Consider the following 14,208-nt stretch of genomic DNA (forward strand, 5'->3'; position numbering starts at 1 on the left):
CTCGAGCAACGCTGTACAATATACTTTTAGTTAAATTTTACCCGACCTTCATCTTACACCCGCCAGGACAGGGGCTACAGGTAGTTGCGGACGGATTACAGTCTCATCACAACATCTTTACAATAAGGACGCTAGTTTTTAATTTATACTTACGAAATATTTTACATGTGCCTTTTTTACATCTTCAATACAGTTTAGTTTAGTGATTTGTTTTTGTATTACGTGAAATTCTAATAAGATTTAACTTACATCCCCTACACTGGGTGCGTACTAGTCAGTCTTACGCTGTTGACGTGGCAGATCTGACGACAATCAACCTACATTAATTTTCTTATGTAATTTACCTTACCTTCCAAAATAAAAGGGGATCTGTAGTTTGTTTTGCATTTGGCCTTTCCAAGTATTGTCTTTTTATAATTATTGCATCTGCTGTAGATGATTTAACATTTTCTTGCACTCTTTTATCCATAAAACAAAACAGAGAATTGGCATTGCTGTAGCCTGTAGCCTTTTCTTTTTTAAAAAGGAAGTCATTTCTTGTTCTAAAAACTGACTGGCAGACTTAGCATTTTCCAGGTTTTGGAATCCTTCCTGTTTAAATCTTGGATCAATCAACATGCTCACTTGGGTAACAGTTCTCCTTTCATATAAAAACAATCTTTTTTCAATAGAGCCCAGTAATTTTTCACTTAAAGACTTCCCTTCATCTGTTGTTAATGTGGGTTTTATTTTTTGGGAGATATTGTTGACCCTGAGATTTACCCTGTGGCTTTTTGAAAACAGCTTAATATATTTTCAATTTCTTTCAAAATAATAACCTCATCAGCTGTTAGAGGAACTGAAGCTTTTTTAATTTGTAATAAAGTTTTATTGAGAGCTTCAGGTGTTTGTAGAATTTTTTTATCATAGCATAAGAACTGTTCCACCGTGTACTTACTTCCTGAATTAATTTGAAGGGTGTTTTGGAGTTTTGTTCCTTTTTAAAAATTTCAGTTGCCACATTACTACTCTTCACAAACCTAACAATATCTTTACATTTATTTAGCACATTTTTAATTGGCTCAATACTTATACTTTCCTGTACCACCAGGTTTAAAGTGTAACAAAGCATGGTAGATGTTTTTTCTTAAGTATCTCATACATCTTCACCATATTGGCTGCATTATCTGTCACTATGCAAGTACTTTTCTTATCTATATCCCATTGGCAAAATATATCATTAAGAGCAGTTGCAATATTCTGTGACGTGTGATTTATACCATTTTCAATCGGTTTTGGTTGATAACACAGCAGATTTAAGCTCAAAGTCTTCAGTTATAAAATGACAGGTAATTGTCAAATAAGATTCCATGGTAAGCGATGACCAAGAATCAGAGGTAATAGCCACATGTTGCACTTCGCCTAAAATTGTTTTCAACAAGTTTTTTGATACCAAATATAATTTGGGCATAATGGATTCCCTGACAGTATACTTGCTAGGTAAAACATATCTTGGATTTAGCAGTTGTACAAATGACTTAAAACCGTTATCATTGACAATGTTAAATGGTTGAAAGTCTGTTGCAATCATAATGGTTAGTGATCTATCAAGATTTTTTTTTTCATTAAAGAATTACGTTCATAATGAACTTCTCGTTTGAAAAACGGGCTTATTGATCGGATACTGGAACGAGCTGATGTTGATGCACTAGTAGAACTAGTAGAAGTAAATTCAGGGTCTTCGGTTGCCATTTTTTCATATATTAAGTTGGGATGGAATTTCTTCAAATGGTCAGTTACATTACTTGTGTTACCGCTAGTTTTACATTCTTTGCCACATTTAAGACATTTTGCAAACCTTTTGTCGCTTGATTTTTTAAAAAATTTCCAAACTTCTGAACATTTTCTTCTCTTTGGTGATGAAGTACTTATACTTATAGTCGTTTCTTTACCAACACTACCGAAAAAAGGCGATGTGGGAGATTTTCAGTACTCAGTTAAATGGTGTAAGTGGGCCCAAAAAAAATAGCAAAAAATGGCAAAGAGTAAGTACATACTTTGAGTTGAGCATAAATACTGTAGATACTTTATAACACGTAGAATTTTTTCTGTTCTGTTCAAATTTTTAATTTTAAACAAGACAAAATACCTATTTCATATATTTATTTTTTGTAGATAGGTATGGATTGACTTAAAAAATAAAGTTAAAAAGAAGGCTAGTGTCATAAAAAATAGCATGACCCAAACAGGAGGTCGTCCTTTAAAAGGAATCTTAAGTGATTTAGAAGTAAAAATTATAAGGATAATTGGGGACGCTGCTATATATGGATTAAACAGTTCAAGGAATGATCCTTTGGACAGCGAGGATGTGAATCAACCCCCAGAGACAGTTATAGATTTTGATGATCACGAACTATCAAGCAGCACAATTACTGCTCGTATATCCGATAGTGAACCAGATGTGTTTGAAGAACATAATTACAGTTCGGTAAGTTCTTTTGGTAGTATATGTCAATATTTGATACAAATATTTTATTACAATAATTAAAACAAAAACTCTTTTCAGACACCAGAAAACCCAAGAAAACGTAGGCTGTTAAGATCTGTAAGTTCAAGTAGCTACAATGAGGTTTCCCCTAGGGCTACTAAAAGTATGAAAGATATGTACTTTGATTATATATATATATATATATATATATATATATATATATATATATATATATATATATATATAAGTACTTTATAAATAAATAAATATTGTTTGTTCTTCTATTATCATAATAACTTTACAACTTGAAATCTGACAACTGTCATATCCACATAGAAACAATAATTATAGAACACACAGTTTTTTTTAATTGTGCTTATAGTCACTTACTAAATTTTCTATTAGGTATTATACAATGATTGGGAGAATCATTTTTTTGTGTATTTAAATACAAATCCTTAATAAACTATTTTAATAAAGTTCCTGTTACGTGTGAAGGTCATCACTGAACACTTTTAGATCCATTCTATTTATCTGAAACCAAGTAGATACTGCATTCAAATCTAGTTGTAATAGCTGGCAATCACATTGATCTTCTAAAACTCTAAACATCTTAAAATCATCTTCAAACATTAAACAAGTGGAAAATTTGAGACAACTAGAAAGATTCATTTATAAAGCAAGCAAATAAGAGTGGTCCCAGGTTGCTGCCCTGAGGAACTCCAGAAGTTACGGACTATTCCTTAACTTACCAACTTAGAAAAAATTACCAACTCTAGCTTGCTGACTTCTATCTGCTCGGTACGAATTCAAAAATGTTAATGCATTAATTGAGAGGCCAAGATTACATCCATCCATACAAAATCAGAGGCCAAGTTTATCATAAAATGGGCTCAATGGGCTTGGCACTGGCCAAGTTTGGCCAACGCCAAACGAACCACATAATTTTTTTAAAATCTATTTTATGGGCCGCGAGGATTCCCGAAGCACACTTGCTAATCGCGTGAATGCACGTTGTGACTATAATAACCTTGATTCATTTTTTGCCAGGCGCATCGTCAGCGACTTGAACGCTCTATTGAACGAGCACAATGAATTGTTGAAAATATTCAAATCACACATGCACAAATTACAAAGCGCTAATCACGCTATTGTCATTAACCCTGATAAAACACCAGCTGGAGAATATATTCGTAGATTCAATGCACCTGTTGTTGAAGACGTTGCTGGAATCATGGTTGGCGATCGTACAGGTACACGAGAAATTGTGATTCGTAGAAGAAATAATAATCTTCAGTTCATTGCTGATACACATCGTTCATATGATGCTCTCCAATATCCGCTAATATTTTGGAAGCGGCAAGACGGATATTGCATAAACATAAAACAACGAGATCCCGTATCAGGTACTTAATTTATCATTAACCATTTAACAAAACAATTAAATTATTGAACAGAATTAATTTAAATTAATAATCATAAATATATTATTACAGGAGCTGAAACAAACAAGAATGTTAGCTCGAAAGATTATTATGCGTACCGATTAATGATTCGGCGCGGCCTGGAGAACGGCATTCTACGATGTCGTGAGCTTTGTCAACAATTCATTGTCGACATGTACGCGAAGATAGAGGGCGAACGACTACGATACTTACGATATAATCAACTCAAGCTGCGTGCGGAAGAGTCATTCACTTACGAGACGCTATTAACAACAACGCCGACGTCGCCGAAATTGGTAACTCTGTCATTTTACCATCATCGTATATAGGCAGTCCACGTCATATGCAAGAATATATACAGGATGCTATGACTTACGTCCGCGAATATGAACGACCGTGTTTATCACGTTCACATGTAATCCAAAATGGCCAGAGATTACATCTTTGCTATTGCCTGGCCAAAATGCAATACATCGCGTCATGACATTACAGCACGTGTATTCAGACAAAAGTTGAAGTCTCTAATAAGTTACATTACTAAATTACATGTATTCGGTCCCACACGTTGCTGGCTGTATTCAGTTTAATAGCAAAAGAGGGGATTACCTCATGCGCACATTTTGGTTTGGTTAATCGACAAAATCCGTCCTGAAGAAATCGATAGTATCATTTCTGCGGAAATTCCAGATCCGTCTGCTGACCAAGTGCTGTTTGATATTGTTACAGCAAACATGATCCATGGTCCATGTGGTACTCTTCATCGTTCATCGCCTTGCATGGCACATGGAAAATGTACTAAAAATTTCCCTAAAGATTTCACTAATGATACGATAAAAAATACCGACGGATATCCAATATATCGTCGAAGAAGTCCCGATAATGGCGGATACTTATTTATTAAAAATATCAGCAACACAGACATTGACAATCGTTGGGTGGTGCCATATTCACCTCTGCTAAGCAAGACATACAATGCTCATATTAATGTTGAGTTTTGCACTTCTTTGAAGAGCATCAAATATATTTTCAAGTATGTCCATAAAGGCAGTGATACGGCTGTGTTTAGAGTAGAAAATACTAATGTAAATGCTCCTCCAATGAATAAAAGCGATGAAATTACGCTCTACCAAATTGGACGGTACATCAGCTCCAATGAAGCGGATCCAGTAGTTGTTCATTTAGCCGTCCATCTTGAAAACGGTCAGCGTGTATTTTTCACGAACGAGACAATGATTGATCGTGCTACAAATCCACCTAAAACTATACTCACAGCATTTTTTGAATTGTGTAATAGTATGGATGATTTTGGTGCCTTTGCAAGAACATTACTCTATTCACAAGTACCACAATATTTCACATGGGCTCAAACAAAAAATGGATGGCCCGCAAGCAAGGCTCACCAGTTGATGCATGTCTCAATTTATTTAAATCGAACGCTTTGGGGCGATTATTTACAGTTAATCCAAGATACACTGAGTGCTTTTATATTCGACTGTTGTTGGTTAATGTTACTGACCCATTATTATTTCAAGATATACGTAAAGTGAATGGGCAACAGTATCCAACATATAAAGACGCATGCCTTGCACTCGGCTTGCTGGAAGACGACAACCAGTGGGAGTGTATGCTTGCTGAAGCTGCATTGAACTGTACAGCAATACAAATTCGTCTACTATTCGCTATAGTGTTGACTACATGTTTCCCAGCTCGAGCACAGATATTGTGGGATAGTCACAAAGATTGAATGACTGATGACATATTCCATCAACATCGTACACGGTGCAACGATCTAACGATAACATTCAGCGACGCTATGTACAATGAAGCATTGATTTCTATTGAGGATCTTTGCATTGTCATTACCAACTTATCACTCACTCATTTCGGCATGAATTCGCCAAATCGGACTGCATCTGATTTAATTAACACTGAAACGAATCGTGACCTGCAGTACCACACTATAGAATATAGTGTGGTACTGCAGTTACTAGTATAGTACTGCTATTCATATCCCACTAATGAATGAGGAACAAAGAACCATTTATGACCGCATCTTGCTCGCAGTTTCAGCAGGACAAGGTGGGTTCTTCTTTTTGGATGCACCGGGTGGAACTGGCAAAGCATTCCTTATTTCACTAATTCTTGCTGAAATACAATCAAATAATGGCATCGCATTGGCCGTTGCATCATCGGGCAATGCGTATTGCAGCTAAAACAGTGTAAAATTATCATCTGGGATGAATGTACTATGGCACACAAACATTCAATTGAGGCGTTAAGATATTAAAAACAACGACAAACTATTTATCGGCACTCTGTTGATGCTTTCAGGTGATTTCAGACAAACACTTTCCGTCATTCCACGTTCAACATACGCTGATGAGATCAACGCTTGCTTAAAATCATCTCCATTGTGGCGTAATGTTAAAAAAGTACAGCTGAAAGTAAATATGCGCGTTCAAATGCTTCAAGATCCATCCGCTGAAACATTCTCAAAACAACTCTTAGATATCGGTAATAGAAAAGTTGCTACAGATGAAACTGGATACGTAAAATTACCGACCGATTTCTGCACAATCGCTGATTCGCAAAATACTCTCATTGAACAAATATTTCCTGATGTACACACACAGTACATAAGATTTTCAAGTAAAAACACTTTTAGCAGACTTAGAATACATAATTTCTTCATTGCCATCTGAATTAGAGCAAAACTTAATCCGGTCAAGAACCACCAACATTATCACTAATCACATTTTGAATACTTCTAAATCATCTAATACTTTTTTTCATAACTTATATACTAAAACTAAAAAATTTCTTAAATATAATCCTGAGCTCTTAGTGACAAAAGCAGACAAAGGTAATGTTACAGTCATCTTAGAAAGAACTCACTACTTACAACTGTGTTCTTCTCTCATTGAGAATGATAGATCTTACATCCAATCTCACTTCTTCTCTACAAAGGAAATGCAATACATTAATCGCATCCTTAGCCTCTTCCAATGAGATTGACCGTAACACAAAGAAAAAACTAACAACAAGTAATGGGAACATTGCAAAGTTTTATGCTTTGCCAAAAATCCACAAACCAACACTATCGGTTCGTCCCATAGTAGCTTCCATTGGAACACCCACTGAAAATATCTCAGCTTTTGTTACAGACATACTTACTAATGCATATAATTATGAAATTCAATATTAAATTAAAGATTCCTTTGAGATGGTAAATAAATATAATGGTTACATACTACCATCAAATTATGTCCTGGTTAGCCTTGACGTTGTATCCTTATTCAGCAACGTTCATCTAGGAATATGTTTGACATCAATAGAAATCAACTGGGACCGTATTAGAGGTTGTTGCTCCATGTCTTATGACAGATTCATCAGCATCGTCGAATTTCTCTTTAACAACACTTACTTCTCATTTAATGGTAAATTCTATCAACAAACTTTCGGTACCCCTATGGGAGCAAAGATTTCTCCTATCATTGCAACTTACGTTATGAATTATGTATTAGACTCAGTCATTTCTTTACTATCCTTTCAAATTCCATTTATTAAAAAATATGTTGATGATATCCTTTTGGCTATACCCAATGACAAGGTAGATGAACTATTAGATACTTGCAATGGTTATGACCCCTACATCCATTCACTATAGAGGGGGAAGATGGTAATTGGCCCGTCCCCTTTCTCGACATAAGGATGATCAGGGAAAGCATCAACATTAAAATAAAAAACCTATGACCCATTCTGGTAGATACCTTAACTACCACTCTTACCATAATAATTCTACCAAAGTCAACTTAATCAAACAGATGAAAAATAGAGTAATAAAACTATCAGATCCTTCATTTCATACAAAAAACCTACAAATCCTACAGAAACTTTTTATTTCAAACGCTTATCCAACAACATTAGTGAATAAGATTTTGTTTAATACTATCCATAACGAAGATACTTCACCTTCCCTCTCGACTAACAATGCTGATCCTGATGTCTTAAGTGGGAACCCAGTCTCGGATACTCCTATCAACAAATATTTTTCATTGCCATATTTCAGAGATATCACTACGGGGTTAACAAGGATTCTGAAAAGTGTTGAAAATAGCTTTGGTAATAATAATAACAACATTAAACTTAATGTGGCTTGTAGATCAGCCCTCACAATTAATAATCTTTATTCTAAGATAAAAGATAAGACTCCCATAGAAACTCCCATAGACTCCCTCGGAAAGTCCAACGAATGGACTTTCCGAGTTTGAATTTGTATCAGTCCAAGTGTCTGATGAGGCTGGGATAGGCCGAAATAATCATAACACTTTATTGATACCGATTGGAGCACAGGAAGTTTAACGAATTTGTCCTCCTAGGCCATATATTTGGCCATTTAATTTAATAAAGCGATAGCGGCTTTCGCTAAAAGATTTTATCTTTTACATATATATATATATATATATATATATATATATATATATATATATATATATATATATATTGTTATGATATGTAAAATCGAGGAAAATATTGGTTTGTTTTAAAATATTTCAAATTTCAAAAACATTAAAATAATTCCGATAAGTAGGATAATAACCAACAAGCATTTCGAAGAACGAAAGTTATTAAGTTCTTGGATTACCTGTACTAAACAAAATGTAAGTTTGCATAAATGATTTCTTTGTTATACTTGAGTGACCCGCATAAGACAATTGAACCGGGTTTTTCCTAATACGTTAATGCAGTGATTAAAGACAATAGAAGAGATTTTAGAAAGAGGTTTTTGTTAGTTTTTAAGAATTATAGAAAAATATTATTTGTAAATAAGTTTTAGGAAATTTTATAATTATAGGTAAAAATTTGTTTGGTATCGAAATGAAAGAATGGGGGAATTGTGACGAGTTTTGATTGGCGGAGATTGAAAAAGGTGGGATAGATATGTAGGAATGAAAGTTTAGCTAGATTGAGGAGAGAGAAAAGATAGGCAGTTGGTTTTTCAAGTCTGTACGACGAACAGCATTTGTTTTCTGGGGTTCCCGAAATGTAGCAAGCAGTAGTGGAATGTTAGCGAGTGTTTGTGGAGTTAGTGTATCTGACAGAAGCTTAAAGCGGCAAATATTGTAAGTCATATTTCTCTACTTATATTCCAAGAGTCACTGTTCAGGCCAACGAGAGATTCAGTTTATCGTAAAGAGAAGATATTCCAAGAGTCATATTTTTACTCGGGCCAACGAGAGATTCAGTTTATCGAGAGGAGAAAGGCTATCATAATTTGAATGATTGTTGCTTTTGAAGGAGATCATTAAGGACGATATACTTGCAACAATCTGTTGTAAGATTGCTGATTACATAGGGAGCGGTTGAGAGGAGATAATATAGTCTCCAAGGAACAAGGATTTGGACCACTCATCATCAGAGAGAGATATTTTTGTTTTCTGCAGTTTTTTCTTTTATTGACAACACAATTTTTACACTTAATTTAGAAAGGATATAAATATTTTGATTAGGAGAGTTAGAATAGTTTGGGAATTTGAGATTTTAATTAATATTGTTTGTACCATTAATTTTGATTGTTCACGTACGTAGGACACAATTTTGAGAATCATTATATGAGATTTGTTTATTAAAAACTTTTGAGTGTGAATTATTTCATTATTTTTATTTCAATATATAGTGTTAGATCATATGTGTTTTTTATTATTCCGGTATTCTTTGGACCTTACCTTTCACATGTAACAGCATAGATATTGAAGCACGAATGTAACCCTGAGATAAAAGAATTAAAAATTGTGATAGAGTTATAATCATATCATTTAAATAATTTTAATTAATCAAAAAAATTAATTAGCTAATTATTGCTTGGCGCACCAAGACTTTAAATATCACAATAACTGGCTTCCAAAACGTGGGGCTTGAAAATATCGCAGCTTTACATTTGAAGGAAGGGAAAGAGATCTGGAATAAGTACAGGTAATCCAGAGATAAAAACATATAACATTGAGGGAATTTGAATTTGAAAGTATTTTGACAATTTTTCCAGGGAATATAAATTTGATTTATTGATTGATCGTAGTTAGTGGATATTTACTGCTATTGAATTATTTGATTTTATTTTCTTTACCAATCGTACATTTGATATTTATTTTGAATTATTTGAATTTTACTGATTGCATATTTGATATTTGTCGTGAAAATTTAATACATTTGGGGAGAAATATTGTCGTGTTCTGAAACATATAGAGTGTTGTAAAATTTCACATTTGGCGGGGACAAAAACAGTAACGAAAAGAAACAACATGTCGACCACAAGGAGCCAAAGCAAAATGCAAGAAAGGAAGGAGGATAACAGAGAAGAGGAAACAATTGTTGAAGAAGGATCGGATAATGAAGGAAATGTTACAATAGTTGAGGAAAAAAAAGAATTATCAGGAATAGAGAAAATATTACAACTAATGCAATTACAGACACAAAAAATGGACAAAAATCAACAAGAAACAAAACAAACAATGGCAGAAACGAAACAAACAATGAAAGAAACATCACTAAAAATGGATAGAAATCAACAAGAAACAAAACAAACAATGAGCAATATAGAGCAGCGTTTGGAAAACTATGAACAGGAAATTAAAGGATGTGTTGAGGGGATAAAGAAAGAACTGATACAACAAATAGAAGAGATTAATGAAATTAAAAAGAAAATGGGAGAACAAGAAAAGAAAGTAGAAAATAAGATGAAGGAAATCAAGATTGGCCAGAAAAAGGAATTAGAACAGTTAGAAGAAAAGTTTGAAATGGCGCTACAAGAAGACAGGAAGGAAGTAGAAAGAAGATTAAAGCAAAATGAAAAACAAATGGCAGAAATTGAACTAAGAGGGGTAGAGAGAAAAGAAGTTATCATCCATGGAACAAGCGAGGCGAAAATACAATTTGGCGGGGATATTCGGAAAACACACCCAGTACCGTTTGTTAAAAATTTGAAAACCAAATTACAACATATTAGATATTTTGACGATTGCAAAGAAACAATTAGAAACCATTTGAAAGAAGGAGCAGCGTTATGGTATGAAAGCAAGGAAGATGAGTTTGAAAATTGGACAGATTTTGAAAACAAATTTCTCAACTATTTCTGGGGAAAAAATAAACAAAGAGAAATCAACCAAGAGCTACAGAATGGAAAATATCACGAAAAAATGGGAATATCTGAAGAAAGATATGCTTTGCAGATATATAACAATTCAAAATATCTAGAATACAAATATTCTACCGAACAGCTGGTAGAAATGATCAGCAGACATTTTGAGGAAACGTTGGAAGATCACGTGATTTTGAGAAACTATCAAGATATTGATAGTCTGTGCCAATTCCTTCAATTAAAAGAAGCGAAAAGAAAAGAAATGAGAAATAGAAGACAACATGACCAATATAATGGACCGGAAAGAAGGTATTCATCAAATTATGACCAGAGAAACCGACATCCCAGATCAACAAACGAATATAGGCCGAGAAATTACAATAATTACAATAGACAACAAAATTACGATAACCGGAATGATACACAACATAGAACATATGAAAATCACAACAGGAATAGAGATGCACAAAATCTTCCGAATAGGAATACTAACGAACAAAGGGACGATAGAAATAACCAGAGCTTCCAACAACAAAATAGAAGGGAGATGAATCATGTAGCAATAGGAAACGAAAGACAAATTTCTAATTCTAATCTAATATTTTTAGATGCATTTATAAAACATAAAGCGATTAAAATTGTGATTGATTCTGGCTCGGAGATATCGCTAATCAATAAAAAACTAGTAAAAGAATTAAATTTGGACAGATTTGTGTATAAGATTCCTAGGGTTGATTTAGTGGGTGCAAACAATAAAAATTTGACGACAGTAAACGAAGGTTTGGGAGTACAGATAAGAGTGGGAAACAAATTCCATATTATGAAATGTGTGGTGATTGAAGATTTAAATCATGATATGATAGCGGGAATTGATGAATTGAGGAAGAAAGATATCACCATAAATTTTTCGGAAAATAAACTGGAAATCAGAGCAGAACCAGACAACACAGGAGAAGAAACGCAAACAGATAGGAAAACAAATTTTGGAAGGATCAATGCACAGGAAAAACGCAAAGAAATCGATATGACTGTAGAGGATAAACCGAAAGTACAAGAACAAGATAAAACAGAAGAGAAAAAGAGAAGGAAGAAAAAGAAGAAGAGTTCGAAAAGAAAGCAGGAAAATAAGAGGGAGACCAGAGAAAAACAGGAAATAGAAGGAACAGAAGAATTGTTGGCAACCAACGATAAAACAGAAGAGAAAAAGAGAAGGAAGAAAAAGAAGAAGAGTTCGAAAAGAAAGCAGGAAAATAAGAGGGAGACCAGAGAAAAACAGGAAATAGAAGGTACAGAAGAATTGTTGGCAACCGACGATAAAACAGAATGGAAGCAGGAAGAAAAAAAAGGTATCATCAGAGAAATGAAAGGAATAGAAACATGGTGCTCGGAATACCAAAGGGAATTAGAGGATAAAAAGAAAACAGAAGAAAAAATGGCACTGATGGACGAGAATCCAGAATTTTGTGAAGAAGTATTATGGACAGTGAACACATGTGAACAAAAGGAGGATGAAAGAAAAATAAATTGTGGAGAAAACATGGAAAAGAAAATAGAGAAGATTTTAGGAAACCATGGAGAGTTTGTTAATGAAGTAAACCGAGTGGCTAAAAGTTATGAACGTTCTTTTAAGGGAAAATACTTGGAAAAATTTAAAACGAAAATATATCCAATCCCGTATAAAGACAGACAATATACGGGGTATTTTAACATTCACGACATTTATCAGTATCATAAGTAGATTTTAATAACATAGTGAAATAATTTGATCCTAGAAAACTTTTGTCAATTTTAAAATTTAACAAAGAGTTTTCGGCAGATCAAATGGCGGGGATTTGTTATGATATGTAAAATCGAGGAAAATATTGGTTTGTTTTAAAATATTTCAAATTTCAAAAACATTAAAATAATTCCGATAAGTAGGATAATAACCAACAAGCATTTCGAAGAACGAAAGTTATTAAGTTCTTGGATTACCTGTACTAAACAAAATGTAAGTTTGCATAAATGATTTCTTTGTTATACTTGAGTGACCCGCATAAGACAATTGAACCGGGTTTTTCCTAATACGTTAATGCAGTGATTAAAGACAATAGAAGAGATTTTAGAAAGAGGTTTTTGTTAGTTTTTAAGAATTATAGAAAAATATTATTTGTAAATAAGTTTTAGGAAATTTTATAATTATAGGTAAAAATTTGTTTGGTATCGAAATGAAAGAATGGGGGAATTGTGACGAGTTTTGATTGGCGGAGATTGAAAAAGGTGGGATAGATATGTAGGAATGAAAGTTTAGCTAGATTGAGGAGAGAGAAAAGATAGGCAGTTGGTTTTTCAAGTCTGTACGACGAACAGCATTTGTTTTCTGGGGTTCCCGAAATGTAGCAAGCAGTAGTGGAATGTTAGCGAGTGTTTGTGGAGTTAGTGTATCTGACAGAAGCTTAAAGCGGCAAATATTGTAAGTCATATTTCTCTACTTATATTCCAAGAGTCACTGTTCAGGCCAACGAGAGATTCAGTTTATCGTAAAGAGAAGATATTCCAAGAGTCATATTTTTACTCGGGCCAACGAGAGATTCAGTTTATCGAGAGGAGAAAGGCTATCATAATTTGAATGATTGTTGCTTTTGAAGGAGATCATTAAGGACGATATACTTGCAACAATCTGTTGTAAGATTGCTGATTACATAGGGAGCGGTTGAGAGGAGATAATATAGTCTCCAAGGAACAAGGATTTGGACCACTCATCATCAGAGAGAGATATTTTTGTTTTCTGCAGTTTTTTCTTTTATTGACAACACAATTTTTACACTTAATTTAGAAAGGATATAAATATTTTGATTAGGAGAGTTAGAATAGTTTGGGAATTTGAGATTTTAATTAATATTGTTTGTACCATTAATTTTGATTGTTCACGTACGTAGGACACAACTTTGAGAATCATTATATGAGATTTGTTTATTGAAAACTTTTGAGTGTGAATTATTTCATTATTTTTATTTCAATATATAGTGTTAGATCATATGTGTTTTTTATTATTCCGGTATTCTTTGGACCTTACCTTTCACATGTAACAGCATAGATATTGAAGCACGAATGTAACCCTGAGATAAAAGAATTAAAAATTGTGATAGAGTTATAATCATATCATTTAAATAATTTTAATT

At 33.7% G+C, this 14,208-nt stretch overlaps 1 protein-coding gene across 1 annotated transcript; it reads left to right on the forward strand.

Annotated features, from left to right (window-relative positions):
- The first annotated feature begins 2,215 nt into the window (after positions 1-2,215).
- On the forward strand, positions 2,216-5,656 carry LOC140450630 (uncharacterized). Its single transcript, XM_072544291.1, has 6 exons — positions 2,216-2,467; positions 2,546-2,643; positions 3,518-3,873; positions 3,964-4,208; positions 4,503-5,388; positions 5,445-5,656. Exons 1-6 carry the CDS (start codon positions 2,216-2,218, stop codon positions 5,654-5,656), a joined length of 2,049 nt encoding a protein of 682 aa, XP_072400392.1.
- Positions 5,657-14,208: the final 8,552 nt, after the last annotated feature.

Source organism: Diabrotica undecimpunctata, chromosome 9 (genome assembly GCF_040954645.1).
Source record: "Diabrotica undecimpunctata isolate CICGRU chromosome 9, icDiaUnde3, whole genome shotgun sequence".
Lineage (NCBI taxonomy): Eukaryota > Metazoa > Arthropoda > Insecta > Coleoptera > Chrysomelidae > Diabrotica > Diabrotica undecimpunctata.

What these genes read in the sequence shown, in the direction of transcription:
- LOC140450630 (XM_072544291.1), top strand. Translation starts at nt 2,216, where the DNA reads ATGACCCAAACAGGAGGTCGTCCTTTAAAAGGAATCTTAAGTGATTTA. An exon ending in ACTAAAAGTATGAAAGATAT is followed by an intron (nt 2,644 to 3,517) that starts GTACTTTGATTA and finishes ATTTTTTGCCAG; the next exon opens with GCGCATCGTCAGCGACTTGA. An exon ending in ACAACGAGATCCCGTATCAG is followed by an intron (nt 3,874 to 3,963) that starts GTACTTAATTTA and finishes ATATTATTACAG; the next exon opens with GAGCTGAAACAAACAAGAAT.